Source organism: Alligator mississippiensis, chromosome 2 (genome assembly GCF_030867095.1).
Source record: "Alligator mississippiensis isolate rAllMis1 chromosome 2, rAllMis1, whole genome shotgun sequence".
Lineage (NCBI taxonomy): Eukaryota > Metazoa > Chordata > Crocodylia > Alligatoridae > Alligator > Alligator mississippiensis.
The window spans coordinates 232,575,117-232,594,971 of NC_081825.1; the positions used below are offsets into that span (position 1 = coordinate 232,575,117).

The 19,855-nt window shown below is 46.0% G+C and overlaps 1 protein-coding gene across 1 annotated transcript in view; it reads left to right on the forward strand.

Moving 5' to 3' along the window:
• The first annotated feature begins 10,985 nt into the window (after window positions 1–10,985).
• PLEKHD1 (pleckstrin homology and coiled-coil domain containing D1) overlaps window positions 10,986–19,855 on the forward strand; it is a 50,283-nt gene continuing 41,413 nt past the window's right edge. The window contains exon 1 of the mRNA XM_019477218.2: window positions 10,986–11,590. Within this exon, the coding sequence (XP_019332763.1) occupies window positions 11,442–11,590 (149 nt within the window). The 5' untranslated portion in view covers window positions 10,986–11,441. The remainder of the gene's footprint in view (window positions 11,591–19,855) is intronic.

Genomic DNA, 19,855 nt, shown 5'->3' on the forward strand with positions numbered 1-19,855 from the left:
TGGGCTGGTGCCATACTTGGTGCCCCCAGACTGTAGTGAAGGAGGAGTCTTCTGGTGCAGAGCAAAGGTAAGCAGGGCAGGGGAAGGAGAGGCAGGAGGGATAGAGACTTTGGAGGGAGGGAAATGTGGGGAAGTGGGGCAGAAGTGGTGTGGACTGGGGAAGAAGGGATGGAGGAAGGGGAAGTGGGGGGCAAGCTGCTTGCCCCCCATACTGCCTGCCCCACTGCCTGCTTACCCACTTCCAAATGGGGGATTTGACCAAAAGAAATCTGATGAGGTTTAATAAGGACAAGTGCAAAGTCTTGCAATTTAAGACTGAACAATCCCATGCACCAGTGCAGGCTGGGGACTGACTGGCTAAGCAGCAGCTCTGCAGAAAAAGACCTGGGGGTTACAGTGGACAATAGCTGAATATGAGCCAGCAGCGTGCCCTTGTTGAGAAGAAGGCTATGCTAATGGCGTACTGGGCTGCATTGGTAGAAGCATTGCCAGCAGAGTGAGGGAAGTGATTATTGCCCTCTACTTGGCACTGGTGAGGCCACTTCTGGCCCCCTGTGTCCAGTTCTGGGTCCCCCACTTCAGAAAGGATGTGGATAAATTGAAGAGAGTCCAGCAGATGGCAACAAAAACGGTTAGGAGGCTGGGGCACATGACTTCTGAGGAGAGGCTGAGGGAACTGGGCTTATTTTGTCTGGAGAAGACTGAAGTAGGATTTAATAGCAGCCTTCAACAACCCTGAAGTGTTTATGGAGCTAGACTCATCTCAATGGTGGCAGATGACAGAACAAGGAGCAATGGTCTCAAGTTGCAGCAAGGGCAGTTTAGGTTAGATATTAGGAAAAACTCTCTCACTAGGAGGGTAGTAAAGCACTGAAACAGGTTACTCAGAGAGGTTGTAGAGTCTCCATCCTTGAAGGTTTTTAAGGCCCGGCTGGGCAAAGCCCCGGCTAGAATGATCTAATTAGGGATGGTCCTGCTTTGAGCAGGGGGTTGGACTAGATGGCCTCCTGAGGTCCCTTCCAACCCTAATTTTCTATGACTCCACACTGCTTGGTCCCTTCGCTGCCCCTCCCACCACCTGCCCCATTACTGCCTTCCTTGTCACCTCTCCCCCCGCCACCTGCAGAAGTGAGGGGGACAAATTTCAGATGATCCTCCAATAATTGGGTTCTATACATGGAAATGATAATAAATTTATAAATGTTCTGTTTACAGAATCTAATTATTGGGGAGTCGTATTAAATTTATGGTCATCTTCTATTTGGGTAAATACAGTATTTTGTTAAATGTTTAAAAAACATTCTGAGTGGAATCTGTTTCATTGTGATTATATGTAATGTCATCATCTGGTGACATTTAGCTTTCTTTGTTAAAACTCCATGATCCAACTTGTTTGCCTACCAGGAAACTTTCTCTTTTGCAGCATGATACTTGTCACCCCACCCTAGTGCATTTATTCTCGCAACATTGAGGCAGCCAGTAAAGTATTTTATTTTTTACTTGTGTATATGTGATGCAGAGAGCTTCATGACCTTGAGCAGGCCACCTAGGACTGTACAGTAGAGCTAGAAAATGAGCCCAGATTTATTAAGTCCTGGTCTAGTGCCTTCATTGCAAGTCATTCTTCTTCAGAAATGAAATCTGTATTGGAAATGAGCAAAATAGGCATCAGCTGCTGATTCAAACTCGGTGCTCTCCCCAGATTGGTGCTATGAATAACTGTGATCTGTCCATCAAAATCCTGAGCATGGTGCTAGTGACAGCAAAGGGCATGAAAGTCCCTGGAAGAGGGTTATAAGCAGTCCTTGGAGCACTATGAGCTGCACATCCTTTCTGTGGAAAGCTTCCAGTGGCAATTGCTGACATTAATATTGCTGCACTCCAGATTTTCTGTGGATGCAGTTGCCTTTGGCAGCCTACCACTACCACTGCTGCTGTAATACCTAGAGGGAGGGCTGAATAGCTTTAATAGCAAGTATGGGACACGTGGGTAAAACGAGACACTAGGAAATTAAAACAAATACACACAATGGCCTTGCTAGGTAGACTGACAGCCTTGGATGGGCATGTTTTAAAGATTCGTTTGGTACATGCTGCTATTTGTCCACAAGGGGGTGTGCTCAGATTACTGCAAGCCTAAAAAAAAGGGGCATAGCCCCTTCCAGTTCCTCAGGGAGCGGACCAGTGGTTCTCAACATGGTTAGACTGGAGGCACCCCTTGGAAAATGTCTGCTCTTAGTCTTTCACTTGATTTTTGACTTTGGGAACATATTAAAACAATCCTTCTGTTGCCATGAGCTCAAAAAGACCATGCCAGGACAGAAGGTTTTTAACACTATGGGTTCCTATTTGAAATCCCTCTGGGTTTATCTTGTCTGTCATGTTCACACATCTAAGAGTGCTACCATGGCATAGCACCCTGTGGCACCCTTGAAAAGATCTCAAAGCTCCCCCAGGCGCTGCAGCACCCTGGCTGAGCATCACTAGAGCAGACCCTTTTCACACAAGTCTTCCTAGCAGGATAAGGGGAATCTTTACTGAGATTTCCTGTCAGGCTTTCCACCTGTAAGTTTTACTGTAGGGGAAACAACTTAGGCCCATGTGTTTCCATAGTACTGCAAACAATTTTTGTAGTATGAGGAGCAGAAAATTTAAAAGCAAGATTGAACTTAAATAAGAGGGCCTGATAATGGCCAGGGCCCTATTTAAATGCACTATAAAAAAAGTGATCTTCAATTACTGAGGCTCCAGACTTGTTGTTACTGGTACCCTGGACTGTGCCTCTCCTCCCCCCAATTCTGCTACATTAAAAAGTGCCATGAAGAGAGGGTAAAGTGATTTGACCAACTAATACCTTAAAGCACATGCTAAGGACAAAACTGTATTTCATATGGTAAGTGAATTAACTTTATTGATCACAGTGGGTTTCCTGGCACTATAAAGATGCCAGGGTTCAGTTTATGGTGTAGTCTGGGGTGTTTGATCTTGGGATGATCCTGCCTTGAGCTGGGGATTTAGGCTAGAGTAGATTTTGTGAGGTCCCCCCTAGCCTCTGCTCTCTGATTCCATGATCTGAAATGAGATGTGTTGTGGCAAGGCCTCTTAGAAGAACAGTTTAAGAATAAAACTGGCATAATGTGGCATATTCCAAGGGCCAAAAGAAGTACTTGTGAGAAATGATTTCATAAGCATCAGAGGAGTTACTGGTATTTAGTAGAATCCAAGAAGGTGGTGAACTCCTCCAGAGGCAAAGAAAACTATACCAATTATCTTTCAGTTTGGTGCTGGTATCTTCACAAGGTGTGTCTGAGAGTTGCCTCCAATACTTAGCAGAGCTGTGCAGCCATTTGACTAGCTTCTTTTTATAAAGCCCTATGAAGAACAAACAATAAATCAGAATTCTTAGTTCCTTGTTTCCTGTAAGATTCAGCTTGTGCTCACTATATACACCCACTAATCATTTGGCTTATGTGGTTTGAAAATATGTAGAGTCTTGAATGGCAGGAATTTATAAAGGAGTTTGTCTGGAATTGATGGCCCAGGCCATGTGGTTTTCACGAAAGATAAATAAATCTGGCCCTCTGACTACTCATTGCAGAATGCCTTGCCAAAGGCTTTTTACTATTATGTGTGCTGAATAACCATTCTCTTGGAGCTCAGTGAAGAAGCTCTGGCTTTTTTTCCTCCCCTTATCTGATGTATTAAAAATCTAATGCTGTGTAAAAGAAACTCCATCTCTATGTATCTCACTGGAATGGATGGAGTGGCTGCGCACTTTAAAACAGGCCATGCTGAGCATTTGGAAAGCAACAGAACAGCTGAGCATTGGGAAAGTTTGAAGAGAAATTTTAATAAATAGCATGTAGGCGTTATCATCAAGTGAAGCTTGGATTGGATGTGGGGGGAGGGCTGCTTGTGTTTTAATACTATTCATATGCTAGGGGCTCAATTGTTAATGATTTTCTAGAAAAAAATCGCAATGAAACTGTAGGAGGAAGATGATTTCAAACTGGACCACCCCATCTAAACGCCTTCAGATCTTGAGTAGGCTCCAATCCAAACAGAAGTAGAATGCAGTTGGCCATGTGTGCAATGCATCATTGCATTGCCAGCCACAGCACTAGAGATAAGTTCCCACCTCTCCTGCATTCATTCAGGTCAGAACTATACTGGTTTTACCAGCATAGCTATGTTGATTAGATGCATGAAAAGAAAATCATACCCCAAGACAGCTATGCCAACAGAATCCCCTTTGTAAATATGACTTATACTGACAGAAAAGCACTTTTTTTTCAGTACAATCTGCCTCTGTGCTTCTCAGTTCTCCAGTATGTCTTTACTGGCCAATCCTTCTGAGTGTAGACAAGTGCTCAGGTGAAAAAGTGTCACCCATGAAAGCTTGAATGTAACTCTGAATGTTTTAAAAGTTTGCCTAATACTGTTTCCATATTTTTCCTAATATTCATAGAATCATAAAATCATAGGAAATTAAGATTAGAAGGGACCTCAGGATGTCATCTAATCTAACCCTGCTGCTCAAAAGCAGGACCATCACCAACTAGATAATTCCAGTCAGGGCTTTGTCAGACCAGGCCTTCAAAACCTCCAAGGATGGAGATTCTACCACCTCTGAAGGTAACCTGTTTTAGTGCTTCACCACCTTCCTAGGCTAGGGATAGAAGTTGCACATAAACTGGTTTAAGCGATCAGAAACTGGTTTAGACCTGTAACAGAACAGAAGTTCAGTGTATATAAACCAATTTCAAAATGACTGAAACTCGTTTAAGATAAACCTAGTTGAATGTAGTATCAGACTTAATTGATTTAAGTCAAACCAGTTTATGAAACTTCTGGCCCAGACCCCTTCCTGGTTCAAGTTAAATCACAGTCCCCCAGTATCCCAGCATGCTTTGCAGCCCTGGGCTGTGCTGTTCTGTCTGCTTCAGAGCAGGGCTGTCCCCACCCCTCTGTTCCCTAGCTGGAGCAGTGAGTCCTGAATCACTGCCCCCCAGGCAAACCCCAGCTGGGGTCTGGGACCAGGGAGACTCCCCTTCCCCTGAGCATGAAGCTGGCATGCTGGCTGTGACTATGGACTACAAATCCTAGAGGCACCTGGAAGCAGGAAGAGGAAGTGATGAGGCAAACCTGCAGAGTCCTGCTACTGTGATTTGTGGACTGCACATCCCACAGACCTTGGGGGCAACAGGAAGAGGAAGTGAATACAAAACCCATGCTATGTGCCAGACAGCCATGCTCTAGTGGCCCTCCCCCTTCCACCCTTCGCCCACCCCCAGCTTCTGGCTTGATCCACTGCAGGCAGGTATCTGCATTTCCCGAATCAAAAGTGAATGTCTGTTCACTTGTTTATTGGTTCAGTCTTTGCAGTTTAGACTAACCTGGAAAGAATTAATCAATTCAGCCTTGGGCTTTTGACTGTCTGTACTTAGCCCTAGTGAGAGAGTTTTTCCTAATATCCAGCCTAAAACTCCCTTGCTGCAACTTGCGACCATTGCTCCTTGTTCTGTCATCTGCCACCACTGAGAACAGTTTAGCTCCATCCTCTTTGGAACCACCTTTCAGGTATTTAAAGGCTGCTATCAAATCCCCTCTGTCTTATTTTCTGCACACTAAATAAGCCAATTTCTTTCAGCCTCTCCTCATAACTCATGTTCCCCAGCCCCCTCACCATTTTTGTTGCTCTCTGCTGGACTCCAACTTGTCCACATCCTTTCTATACTGAGGGCCCCAAATCTGAACTCCAGATGTAGCCTCACTCATGCTGAATATAGCAGAATAATTACTTCCCTCAATCTACTGGCAATGCTCCTACTTATGCAGCCCAGTATGTTGTTAGCCTTCTTGGCAACAAAAGCACACTGCTGACTCATATCCATCTTATTGTCCATATTCACTCTGATGCCTTTCTCCTTCTGGATTCAGGGAGCAAGCATTGAAAATGCTGAGACACACAAATTGCCCTCATTGCCATTACTTAAAAAAACCAGAAAGTAAATTTTGGAGAGTTATTGTCCAAACCCAAGAGGTTTGTAAAATTCAGAGAAGCTTGCTTTTCAGGGTCTTATCTGAATCAGACTCCTGACCTTTCCACTCCTCAGTGTCTTGTCACTACCTCATCATCATACAAAACTCAAACCATGTCCAATGGACTTTTGAGCTAAAATATTTTGTTGTTGGAATCCATATCTAATTCCAACCAGGTTCCATTTGGATCAGATGACTAAACCCATCGCCTGACTCCACAGCAGACATACCCAAGGGGCACTGTTCAATTGAAAAAAGGTCCATGATGGTGATGATGACATGCAGCCTATTAAGATTCTCTCAGCATTGTTGGAAGTCAAGACAGGATGTGAGTTGTGAGGCAGCCAGGTCTCTTTTGGTGAGTTGAACACTTAGCTAGTAATCCATGAGAAGACAGCAATTGTGAAGAAGAATGTTGTACTTGGAAGCCATTGTACATTTGGATAATACAAAACAAGCCCCAACAATATCATCTATCCCCCTCTCGGTTGAGCCAGGGGGGTGGTACTCCACAGGCTGCAACTGGGCTCCACAGAAGTTTGATTCACTTGGGAAAAGAGAAGAATGCCTATTTAAAATGGCTACATTTAAGTGGCCACTTAAAACCTCCTGCTCTGTGCTCTTGCAGTGGAATTTTTTGTTCCCCTTTGGTGTTCAGCATAACTTGGCAGCACCTGGTAAGTAGATGAGGGCACAGAGCAGAAAGAGGATCAGAGCAGCCAGGGTTTGGGGGTTGGGGTAAGGGAAGCACCCAGCCTTCTGATCCCTGGTGTAGAGGGTTCTCTAATAGCCAACACAATAATCAGCAGTAACAGTCACTAAAAAGTGAGGAGAGCTAAACAAAAGCCTAGAAAAATGGATTAACTCAATGGTTCACAAGTTGTGGGAAGCCATGGTAAGTGGTCTATGACTTGCACTGTTCTTCCTTGCTTTCAGTTATGTTTGATGGTAAAGGTGTAGGGCAGGTCCATGAGAAATTTTAAAGGATGACAATAGTCTTGCTGGAAACATTTGGGAATGACTGGATTATTCAGGTTACTTTCTCTAGTATCAGTTTGGGAGCAGATTTGCACTATTTATGGCATTTTGGTAAGCCCAAATGCATCTGTGGATAAGGGAATATTTTTGTTTTATTTTTACACTGTAAACTGATTGGTCCATAGTCACTGAACTGCCATAGAGGACAGGGTGTGTTCATTTTCATATGGCTTTCAGCAAGAAGAACCCAATATTCTAATTAATGTAACAAATATGACAGAATATGCTATACAGGCCAAAGTTCTGTCTATTACTTGAAACTATGATCAGCAAATCTCGTAAGATAAGCAGGGATAGGCCTGAATAGAACTTGACTTCTGAAGGAAAAGACGTTGCTGATGCTGATGAAAAGACCTGCCTTTGACAGAATATTGAGTCAACTTCCTGATCTGGTGAAGGAAGTCGGAGCACATCTAGCAGCATTGTCTCAGACGGTGGGTAAATACGAAGCCAAGGTCTTAAGTACTTGAGTCCTTGATGATTCCAGGTGACTATCTTAACAATAGTGTTTTAATCCCAGGGCCCTGACTACACACTCAGTTTTTAAGGAATGAAACTCTTCTGCCTAAAGCTGCACATGCAGTTTTAGTTATATGCCCTGTTCCTTTTCACCCTTTTAAAACATTATGTAAAGTGTGCTGCATGGTAGACAGATTCTTTAATCTACCCCAGAGGTGGTAAATTGCTGTTTATAATTTGTATTTCACTGTACAGGTGATCTGAGGTCTTTCTAGGGAAAACACCTGGTCATACGTTTTGGACTCTCTGCACCTCTGGCCATGCTCATGTTTTTCAGGTGCATCTTCCTGCTGATCTCTGGTCTTGAGCCATTACCTCTCTGCTGGGGTGGAATCATGATTCTCGGACCAGACCTGAGGCTGCAGTCATCTGTAAGCAACCATGGCTTTATTTCAATGCCTGCAGTTCTCTTCCCTTTAGCAATGAAGTTTATTATTCCAAAAATGGCTAACAGATGGTATCTTCCATGTTTCAGGGATCTATTATGTAGCTGTGTTGTTCTGAGGAAAAAAAATACAAAACTCTAAAACTCTTGGTTCAGATACCTTTTATTAGACCAACAGAAATTTTTTTGCTACTTTTTATTCTCTGGCTGACATGGTAAATACCGTATTTTAGCCGGTTTTGGAAAAATAAACTTCATTGCTAAATAAGAAAAAGATTTTTGCACCTCCCTGCCTGCTTCTGACATCTGACACTTCCAGGAAAAAAAGACAGCCTTATCTGCACATCAAAGAGCAATTCGCACAACAGGACTCTCACAGACCCAGGGGAATATACTTCCAGTCTCAACTTCCCCTGTGCAAAATAGAGTTTATTTTCTACCTAAGAGGACTTGTACAATCTTTGATTTCTCCTCAGCCTGAAGAAGCCTGTGTGCACCCAAAAGCTTGCAAAAAGAATTTTTTTACTTTTTTGAGTTGGCCTAATAAAAGGTATCACCTCTGAACCAAGTGTTTGAGAGTTTTGTCAACCTCTGGCTAGTATTCTTTGCCTTTCAATACCATAGCTTGGGGTGTTTGATAAGGTCCTAGCACTGTAATCTGGTGCAGTTGAACAAGCAGCCTCAAAGCAACCTTTTTGAGGTGAATGTCCTTGCTATCACAGCCCAAATCATAGTGCTTGGTGTTAGGCCACCAGATACTCACTAAGATGCAAGCCTGCTCCTCTCACCAGCTGGCTGCATATTGAGACCACATCATTGGCTTGCCAAAGCAAGGCTCAGCATGCATGCAGCCTCTACAAACTGTGCTGCTGGTCAGGAGTGATCCCTGCCACAAATGAGGGGTTAAACATTGCCCAAGGCAAAACCAAAAATTGTCCAGCTCCTGGGGAATAGAAGGCCAAAAGTACACCCCAGGGAAGTATGTTCATAAAAATTCAAAATTATGCAATGAGTCCTGGGGGCTGCATGTGGCAGCACGGTGCTGGCCTGGCCTGGCCTTGCCTTGCCTTTGGACCAGACCAGGCTGGCTCTATGTCAGCATGTGGGGCTAGAGGCACTGTAGCTGGGAGGCACATGCTATTGGGCAGGGGGAGGCTCTGTGCTTTCATGTTGGGCTTCCAGCACACCAATGAGAAACCTTGCATGGAGGCATGGAGTTGCGCACCATTGGCCTGGCCTGATGGGGTGCGGCTCCCACCTGCAATGCCGCAAACCCTATGTGCTGGCACGGGGCCAGCCCAGTCTGGGTTGAAGGGATGTGGCAACAGGCTAGCCAGCCCAGCTCCATGCCACCATGTGGAGCCATGCACTGCTGGGAGGCTTTACCTGCCATGGCCATGAGCACCCCAAGGGCCCACCACCAGCCGCAGCGGCTGTGCACCATGGGGCAGGGGTGTGATGGGAGCCCACACCCACCCGCAAACCCCAGGCCCATCCCCCCCTCCTGCAGGCAGAAGCTCTCCTCCCCACTTACCAGCTGCCCAGTCGCATGCCACCTCACTCAGTGCCTCCACATGGGGCTCCCAGCTGGAGTGCTGGGAGCCCCATGGAAGTGGAAGCACAGAGCCCACCCAGGTTAAATGATGCAAAATTATGTGCAGTCATACATTTTATGTGAAAAAAATTCCCCAGGGTGTACAATAGGAGGGGGAAGTGTGTAGAAGGGGGCAGAAGGCACAACTGTGGGGTTGCCAGTGGAGAATTTGAGTCCCAGGGCCTAGCTTTGAGTTATGTAACTAGCAATTGTACTGAAGCCATGCTGCAGATTGGCCACAGGGAGAAGCCAAGTAGCAGCTCGAGTGGGGATGTAGCCAGAACCTACAGGTCCTTTGGCAGTAGCCAGCCTGAGAAATGTGCACAGGGACTTACACTGTGGACAAGGTAGTGTGGATGAGCACATGGGCCATGGGCTCTTTGTGTTGTCCAGGGCAAGGGTGTCTAACTCGCTTGGAGTCTGGGCTGGATTTGAACTGCAGGGCATTTTGTGGGCTAGATTCAGTGTGGGGTATGAGACCAACTACCTTGGCCACTGTGACAGCAGCAGTAGCAAGGGGTCTGGCAGTGGCTGGGCTGGATCCAGGGGTCCAGTGTCAGAAGTGGGCCTGGGAGAGGAGCCTGGGGGCAGCAATGGAAGACAAGCTCGCTGCCCATGGCCATGACAAAGGGGCCTGAATTCCACAGAAGACCATGCCTCCCAGCTTCTGGTGGCCCATGGGTAACCTGGCAGGCCAGCCAGAGTGGCTCTCTTATAAAACACTGGCAGTGCCTTCCTAAATACATACCAGCCTCAGGGGCAGAAACAGAGCACACTGGCTTTAGGGTAGAGCAACTTGTAGTGATATGATAATGATGATGTTTGCTTTTTTGTGAGCATCGTGGGACATGTGAGTCTTCTGAAGGAGCTCATGTGGGGGGGGAGGGTGATGGCTTAGGCAGCCAGGAGGGAGAGCTGTTCCTTGGGGACCTAGTAGAAAAAGATGCACGGAGCACTGCTGCTCGCCTGGAGCTTATAATTTGCTGGTGAGCTCTGGTGAGGAAACCAACAGGTATGCAGCAGCAGGGACAGAAGGTACCCAGGAGCGGGTAAGGGGGCAGTGAATGCCAACCCCCTGCCCCACTTGGTGTGGAAAGTGTTGAGGCAGAAGGTTTGAGTTTTATAGCGTATGATTTTATTGTTGCCAGTGGCCCTTTGAGGATGAACAAGACTGGTGGCACCGACAGTACACGTTCAAAATGCAGCTTGCCCAGGAACTTCGCCCAAGGGATTTCAGATTGGCACAGGAGGAAAACCTCCAAATGACAGAGGAAGTCTGATTGGAGCTAGCCAGGTCACACTGACTCTGCTCACATACCTCTCTCAGCCTATCAGAAGAATCCATAAGCAGGCATAAGATTTTGGGGTATGTGTCGCAGGAGCTTGGCAATTCGCAGACTTTCCATCCTCCGTCCCTCCCTGGCTCCCATCCAGGGCTCCTGAGCTGTTCTGCGGAATAACCATCCTTACAGACTGGCTCTCACGCAGATAATTTGGCATGTCATGCTATATCTGAGTGCTCTCCCTCTTTTTCTCCCCCCTCCCCCCAACCTTTTTCTTTCCCCTCATTCCCTGTCCTTGTGTATTCCTGATCTGTGGGTTCTTTCAGTCTCCTTTCTCATGGACTGGGATGTTTTCTCTCTTTAATGCATCAGGAAGTGATACACAATGAGGAACCTCTCATCCCCTGTGCATCAGGGAGAGAATTATTGACTGAGCGCTGAGCAGTCCAGTAATTGATTTAAACCATATCCTCACTCTCTCTCTGTCTCTCGCTTGGAGTGGCTGGTTCCGTCCTTCTGGTTCATTTCATTTAATTGGATTCCCTGAGCTGCAAAGCCGAGGGAATAAAATCCACTGAGAATGTTCACTTCAAAATCCAACTCTGTGTCCCCTTCTCCGTCCATGGAACAGGCAGATTCGGATGCCCTGGATATCAGCACCAAAGTGCAGCTGTATGGAGTGCTCTGGAAGAGACCCTTTGGAAGGCAGTCTGCCAAGTGGTCCAGGAGGTAAGCAGCTATGGTATGGGACTCTTAACAGCTGCAGTCACAAAGGGACTTCCTAGCTGGAAAAAAAAAGCCAAGTTCCAGGTGTGTAGGTGGGCTAGATAAGCAGGTTGACCTTCTGTGGGCATGACCCAGTAGGGCAGTGAAGTAATATCAGATGGGTTTGGGCAGATCTCTGAGGGAGTCATAAGCAAGGTGGCATGGGGTGGATTTAAAGTCAGAGTTAGATTAGCAGTGTGAACCTTTGTCAATAGTTTCCCCCTTCTCACACTGTTTTATGCACAGCACAGGTCTGCCTGTTTTCATTTAGTCCTACCATCCCACCTCTCCTTTGCCACATGCACATCTCTTTAGGACTGTGTTGGGTACCAATCTGCTTATTCACAGCTTCACATTGAGATAAGACTGTGAGAGCTGAAATGGCTGCTTGTCTTTCTTGACCCTGAGTAGTAAGAGTTCATTTATCAGTGGTGGTAAAGCTCTTTGAGAACATGGGATGAAAGATTATTTTAGTGTAGCGGCTAGTCTGTCTGTGTGTCTGTCTGTGCTCCTCTTTTTTCTCTGGAAGGGCTTTAGAACTGTTTCCCTGTGTGCCATAGAGACTGTACTGCTATCATCAGCAGGAGATTCTCCTGTGGGGAAGGACAGTCTGTGTCCAGATCCCTGCTATTGCCATGAAGTTTCATGCAGCCATACTGTGTTGCATAGTGATAGTCATGGAGTCAGTAGCTTGGCTGTGCCCTCACTACTGCATCACCAAGGATGAAAGTGTGTACTTTGCTACAAAAGCGAGGGGTAAGGCTAGGTTTTTAAAGTTAATGTTGTTTCTTTGCAAAGTTCACTGAATTTTTAAAAGTTTCTTCAAGTGACCTTCAAACAATGAGGGGTGGCTGGTGTGCAAACATACATTTTTGTAAGGATGCAGTTTTGTACTTCTTTATCACCTTCCATTTGAGGCCGTTACAAACTCTGATAAATGAAGCCTCTCATCACCCCCCTGAAGGAGGCAAGCTTCATTATTATTAGGTATTGAGGTGGTTAGTAGTGCTAGTCTGAGGTCAGGTGGAAAGTAGGCCAGTTACAGCAGGGTGGCACCTTAGGCCATTTGTGATCTAATGGTTTAGGTCTGGCTTTAGGTCAGTGATTTGCAGGTGGCCTTGGACAGGTGACTTTACTAATTTTTTTCACGGTCTTCTTCTGTAAAATGGAGATAATAAATTGCCCACCTTTTGCAAAGGGGTTTGACACCCACAGATTAAACAGCACTATAAATGCAAAGGTCTTTCGTTATCCCATTTTGCCACTAGGGGAAATTGAGGCTCTGAGAGGCTAAGTCACTTGTAAGATCACACAAGAAATCTGAGGGGATGTGCATACTTTAGGTTTGCTTTAAACAACCTGGCCTGGGTACCTCAAACAGTCCAACTGTTGTAGCATGGAGTTCTGCAGTGCTTCTCAGTATGATTATTTACCCTGCATTGAGTTTCATACTATTGCACCTAGATTGGTTCGAGCAGCCAAAATAGCATGTACAAATTACCTCCAGTCACCCTCCACTACCTGCAGTCTGCAGCATGCACACACACAACCTGAGCTAGGAATAGCAACCATCTGCTATCCACGTGCATTAACCACTGACCATCATGCTCAACTTGCAGAAATACTGTTACGAAAAAAGTAATTTGACATTGAGGCATCTCTCTGGCTATGTTGAGACCTCTTTCTTTTTATCTGTGCTGTTAATTTTTTTCTGCAAACTGTGGCTTTTTTTCTAGGAGATAATTTGTGGTGATATAACCGCTGCTCAGTTCATAAGCAATTGTTAATTGAATTACACTTGAAAATAAATGTGACTGTGTCACCGAAAGAGACCAGAAAGGATAATTGAGGGCTAGGCCTCCAGGGAAATTATAAGTAGTTCTTAAAATGCTTGTTTCTCCCTAATCAAGATTTCCTGCAACCATGCTGTCCAGCTCCGCCTGACATTTATATCATTATTTATTTAACACTGAGCTATTCCTAGAATTCGCCCCTTCTTCAGCAAGTTGTAAATATTTTAGTGGTAGCAGGTGGCAAGAGGTGGTGAAGACCCTTTCAAGGCAGAAAGAGGGTGGGATATTTGCTGCAACTGCAAGGACTCAGAGCTGTGGATGAAGAGAGAAGGAAAGAGGTTTGGTACTAATTAGGAACAAAAAAGAGGAGAGTGGGATTTAAAGGAAAGGAATTGGGGTATTTCAGAGTAAAGAGTCTGCTTTAGTGATGGCCAGGATCAAAGGGGAAGCAGGAAGAACTAAGGGAGTAGGGAGACGGTTTCTTAGAAAGGTAAGGGTGAAGCCTGGAAGCAAAGCAAGCAGAAGGGGCACAGAAGGAAATGGGAGCTTGAAAGGCAAGAGCCCAGAGGAAAGGGAAAATGGAATGGCAGATGGTCAGTGTTGAGCAGGGAGGAGGCATGAGGAGAGCCCCTGGAAGCAAACAGAAAGTGCCCCTGTTAAGGTTCTGTAACGTGGAAGCTTTTCAGACTTTCCCATCTCTTGTTTCTAGCTGCTGCTGCATCTCTCCAGTAAGCCTCTCATTTGGGATGTGTAGTGATAGGCATCAGCTATTACCACCCTACTGCATGCTTGCCAGGGCTCTTGGCATGTCACATGTCAGACATGGCCAAGGGCTGGGACTTAATGAGGCTGTAGCTAACTTCTCCCTGAAGACAAAGCTCTTGAACATCAGCTGGGCCTCCAAAGCTTTCACTAAACCAGAGTTGCTTTCCTTTTTCTTTCTTTTTTTCTGTGACTACACAGGCAGTTTGCTGTGAAATCGAAGTTCTCCCTTACTGCCAGAGGCATAGCATGCAAAAAAACGCACCCTGGGCACCTCATTTCCTACCCTTCCCTTAAGAGCAAAGCAAAAATCAAATATAACTTTTGGAATGTGCACGAATTTGCTGGAGTATACATAAAGTTAAAAAACCCCACAACAAACTAGGCAAAATATAAACAAAGGATATCCTATCATTAGTCCTGTAGCCATTACAGTTAAATGTCCATCTCTTATTTAGATTTATAAAACAAAAACTAGCCTTCTTGAGCATCATGATAGAGCCTCAGTACTTTGCTGTCAGTCATTTCTACACCCGAGTTAATATTATGACACCTGAGCTCAGGTTTATAGCTAGAGCAAAAACAGGTCTGCAGCACCGTAAAACAGAAGAGAGGAATGGCTAATAGGTGGCAACATTGCAGAAAAAAGACTAGTTTTAATAGTGAGACATCAAGACCATTAAAAAGTATAGAGGATCATTAGCACCTGTGAAGTGGAGCTGGATAAACAGGAATCGAGGAGAAGATAATGAGCCATGAAGTCAATAGACTCCTATCAATGCTACCTGGTTAGAAATGTGGCTGCACCTCGCAGGCAGTTGGTTTTAAGTTTGGGTGGAGCAGTAACCATAGGGGGTGCAACTGCACCACTACCTTCCCCCGCCCTGCCCCTCAGTCGCCCCCTGGGCAGGAAACAAGGAACAGGAAGCAGCCTTATACTGAAGATTTGCAAAGCATAGCTCAGGTACCCAGGGATGGAGGAGTGCTGGTCATGCCTTATGTACGTGATGTTTGACTGGTAAGGATTCTGATTCAGGTTTTTCATAGCACTTATCTCCATAGTACCCAAATGCCAGTCACACTGGTTTATCCTCATTGCCCTCCTTGATGCAGGGAAGCGTTGTTATCAAGCCTGAATTACCGATGAGAGACAAAATGATTTGCTCAGGCCATCAAGAAATTGTGTAGCCGAGAAAAGAATGGCTCAATACCTTCAGTTTCCTGTTGGCTGCTACTGGCCCGGTGTGTAGATGTAGATCTGGTGCCTGGATGGTATGTGGGAAGGGGATACTGAAAGTCCTGCTGCTACAAACTTCTATGCATGCGCAAGCCCCAGCTCCGTTTGCATAAGTAAATGATAATACCCCAACACTCCCAGTCCGCAGAGCCAGAGCTGCAGAGTCCAGGGATCTTGCCGTAGAATCTAGGTCCAGGCAGCAGCAGGGTACACTCAGGGTTAAGAAATGAAGACCCTTTGTGTTAGACTGCTGATGATGGACGCCTTTAACCTAGTTTGGGCTGTTATTATAGCACCTCCTCTGAAGCTGGTTGTCAGGAAGGTATTCAAAAATCCTCAGGTAGGGGAGATGTTCAGAATCAAGGCACCCATTGTAGCAGTCAGCAAATGCTGTTGAACTTAGGCGAGCTAGGAAAATATGTTTCTTGGATGAGTCCTCAGTAGCTGGCATTTTATGACAACAGCCCTCTCCCAAGCTCTGAGAGGTATGTGCACTAGAATTTTCTCCCACCCCCCTACATCAGTCATATCTCAGCAGTGACAGTGAAAATGCCTTTCTGCCATGGGACTATCAATGCCATATAGGAACCAAGGGAATATAGATCAATAGTAACTAATCCATCTGCCAGTGTCATAAAGAAATCCAGCTTCCTGCCCTCTTAAACATCTACATTGTCAATACTTGGCTCAATGAAACTCCATGCTAGTGAGTGAATGAATTGAAGAGTGGAGAGGTTGAGGGGAGCTAGGGATTGAGTCCCATAGTCCAGACTTGGGTTAAACTTGCATTGAACTCAATGGAAGCTTTGCCTGTGTAAAGACAAGGTTTGGCCCTGTGGACATTGGTGAGAGATACTGGAACCTATTTTCTGCTGCTTGAGTAACCATTTCCATAAGAAGAGTGATGCTTTCCCATTTCCAACATATCAGAATAGCCGTGATTTACACCCACTTTTCTCAACTATAAATAGTTGCACAGGGTGCAAAGCAGAGGGAAACCTGAAGAATTTGCAAGCTGAGGGGAAGAAGCAGCAGAGATGAGGGCTATTTCAATCCAGTCCCTTACTATAATATGTTGTACCTTAAAGCCCAAACTGTATCACTGATTGGAAAAGGAATCTTTAAGATAGGAAAGAAGGAGCATTTGGGGACTTACAGACCAGTCAGCCTGACCTCGGTACCTGAAAAGATCATAAAGCAGGTCTTCAAGGAATGTATTATGATGTAGCACATTAAGGAAGACAAGGTGATCAGCAAAAGCCAGCATGGAGTCACCAAGAGCAAGTCATGCCTGACCAGCATGATTTCTTTCTATGATAAAGTGTCAGGCTATGTGGAGGGAAGTGGGGTTGGAGAAGCAGTGGATGTGCTAGGTTTTTGACACAGTCTCCCATGACATCCTCATTAACAAGCTAAGGCAGTACAGACTAGATGAAGGTCCTGTAAGGTGGAGGATACATACCTGGTTGGATCATGCTCAATGAGCAGTCATAAATGGCTTAATGTCTAGCTGGGAGGAGGTATTAAGTGGGGTTCCCTAGGGGTCTATCCTGGGATCAGTACTATTCAACTTCTTCACTAATAATTTGGACAATGGGATAGAGTGCACGTTTAGCAAATTTGCAGATGACACCAAATTGGATGGATTTACAGATACTTTGGAGGGTGGGGCTAGGATCCAGAATAACCCAGTAGACTGGAGAAAGGGTCCTCAGACAGTCAGATGAGACTCAACAAGTCCTTCACTTGGGACAGAATACCTGTATATACATATACAGACTAGGGAATGACTGGCTAAACTGAAGTACTGTAGAGAAAGACCTGGGGGTCATAGTAGACTGTAAGATGAATATGAGCCAACAGTGTGCTCTTGTTGCCAGAAAGGACAACAGCATACCAGACTGTATTAACAGGTGTGTCTGGCAAATAAATCAAGGGAAGTGATTGTTCCACTTCATTCATACTGGTGAGGCCTAACCTGGAATACTGTGTTCAGTTTTGTGCCCCACATAGAAGGATGTGCACAGATTGGAAAATGTCCAGTGCAGAGTGACAAAAATGTTTAGGGGCCTGGGAAGCAAGAGTTATGAGGAAAGGTTGAAAGAACTAGGGTTATTTAGCCTAGAGAACAGAAGGCTGAAGCGGGCGGGGGAGAGAGAGAATTTGATAAGTCTTCATATATCTAAATGGCGATTACCAAGAGGATGGAGATGTGGGTTTTTTCTGTGGCCCTAAGGGACAAGACTAGGAGCAATAGACTCAGGATGCAGCAGGAGAAATTTAGTTTGGAGATTAAGGCAAACTCTCTGACTTTGAGGGTGGTCAAGCATTGGAACAGGCTACCTAGAGAAGTTGTGGAAACTCCATGGAAATTGTCATGAGCGGGCTGGACAGACATTTGGCTAAGGTGGTTTAGTCAGGGGTGATTCTGCCTCGGGCAGGGCACTGGACGAAATGAGTGTTTCTCAACCTGTGGGTCACAACACAAAAGTGGGTCGCAAGAATATATGAAAGAGTCATGAACAAAAATTTAAAACATGGATCAACAAACTTTAAAGCTGGATTTTCCTTTAAAAAAGAAAAAGATGGTAAACTGTGGGTTTCCTCTTGCAAGCTGGCACAGTTCCGGCCTGCAAGGGGCTGCTTGGGGGTGGGGGGAACGGGAGGAAGGTGATCAGGCAGGGAGTGCTATGTGTATGTGCACACATGCATGTGGTAGCCAGGCAACATGGAGAGCAGCTTTTGCAGTTCCCTGGAGGCAAGTCTATGGTGGAGGGGTGCAATGATTTCATAGATTTCATAGACATTAGGGGCTGGAAGGGACCTAATGAGATCATCGGGTCCAGTCCCCCTACCATAGGTAGCAAGTCAGCTGGGATCATAGTTTCATAGTAGCTAGGGTCAGGAGGGACCTGAACAGATCATCTAGCCTGACCCCCTGCCACAGGCAGGAATGAATGCTGGGTTCACAAGACCCCAGACAGGTGATCATCCAACCTTCTCTTGAATTAGCCCAAGGTAGGGGCGAGGACCACTTCCCTGGGAAGTTGCTTCCAGATTCTGGCCACCCTAACGGTAAAATATTGCCTCCTGATCTCTAACCTAAACCTATTCTCCATCAACTTCTTACCATTGTTCCTCGTCACCCCAGGTGGCGCTGGGGAGAAAAGGGCTCTGCCTGTTTGCTGTTGATCTCCCCTGATGAGTTTGTAGGCAGCCACCAGGTCCCCCCTCAGTCTCCTCTTGCTGAGGCTGAACAGGTTCAGGTCCCTCAGTCTCTCCTCATAGGGCCTGTGCTGCTGCCCTCACCAAGCAGGTGGCCCTCCTCTGAACTCTCTCCAGGCTGGCCACATCCCTCTTGAAGTACAGCGCCCGGTACTGGACGCAGTACTCCAACTGCGGCCTGACCAAAGTCACATAGAGGGGGAGTATCACCTCTCTGGACCGGCTTGAGATGCATCTTTGGATGCATGACAAGGTACGGCTGGCCTTGCTGGCTGCGGTCTGGCATTGGCGGCTCATGTTCATCTTGGAGTCAATAATGACTCCAAGATCCCTTTCCGCCTCTGTGCTTTCAAGAGGGGAACTCCCCAGCCTATATGTATGCTGTGGATTCCTTCTCCCAAGGTGCAGCACCCTGCATTCATCTATGTTGAACCCCATCCTATTCTTGTCTGCGCACTTTTGTAGTCTGTCTAAATCTAGTTGCAGCCTCTCTCTCCCTTCAAGTGTGTCCACCTCGCCCCACATCTTAGTGTCATCAGCAAACTTGGACAATGTGCTTTCAACCCCCTCGTCCAAGTCGCTGATGAAGATGTTAAACAGTGTGGGCCCGAGGACTGAGCTCTGGGGTACCCCACTGCTCACATCTCGCCAGGTTGAGTATGGCCCGTCCACCACTACTCTCTGGGTGCTCCCCATCAGCCAGTTTTTTACCCCTCCAAGTGTGTAGGCATCAATGCCACAGTCGCTTAATTTATTAATGAGAATGGGGTGAGAGACAGTGTCAAAGGCCTTCTTAAAGTCTAGAAAGACTACGTCCACAGCGACACCATCATCCAAGGATTTAGTTACTTGGTCATAAAAGGCAATTAGGTTAGGTTGGACCTGCCTTTGGTGAACCCATGCTGGTTGCCCCTGAGCATGATCTCCCCTGCTGGCCCCCCACAGATGTGCTCCTTGATGATTTTCCCTAAGTGACCCCAGCAAGAAATGCATCCAAAAATTTTTTTAAAGAGTCCAGAGTAGGTGCTTGCACCACCTCTGGGGGAAGTTTGTTCCAGACCCTGGACACTTGCACCATAAAAAACCTTTTTTCTTATGTCTAGTCTAAATTGGCCTTCCTGGAGTTTATGGCCATTGGGCCTTGCTATCCCTTGGGGAGCTCTGGTGAACAGCTGTTCTCTCAGGTCCTGATGTACTCCTCTTATATAATTG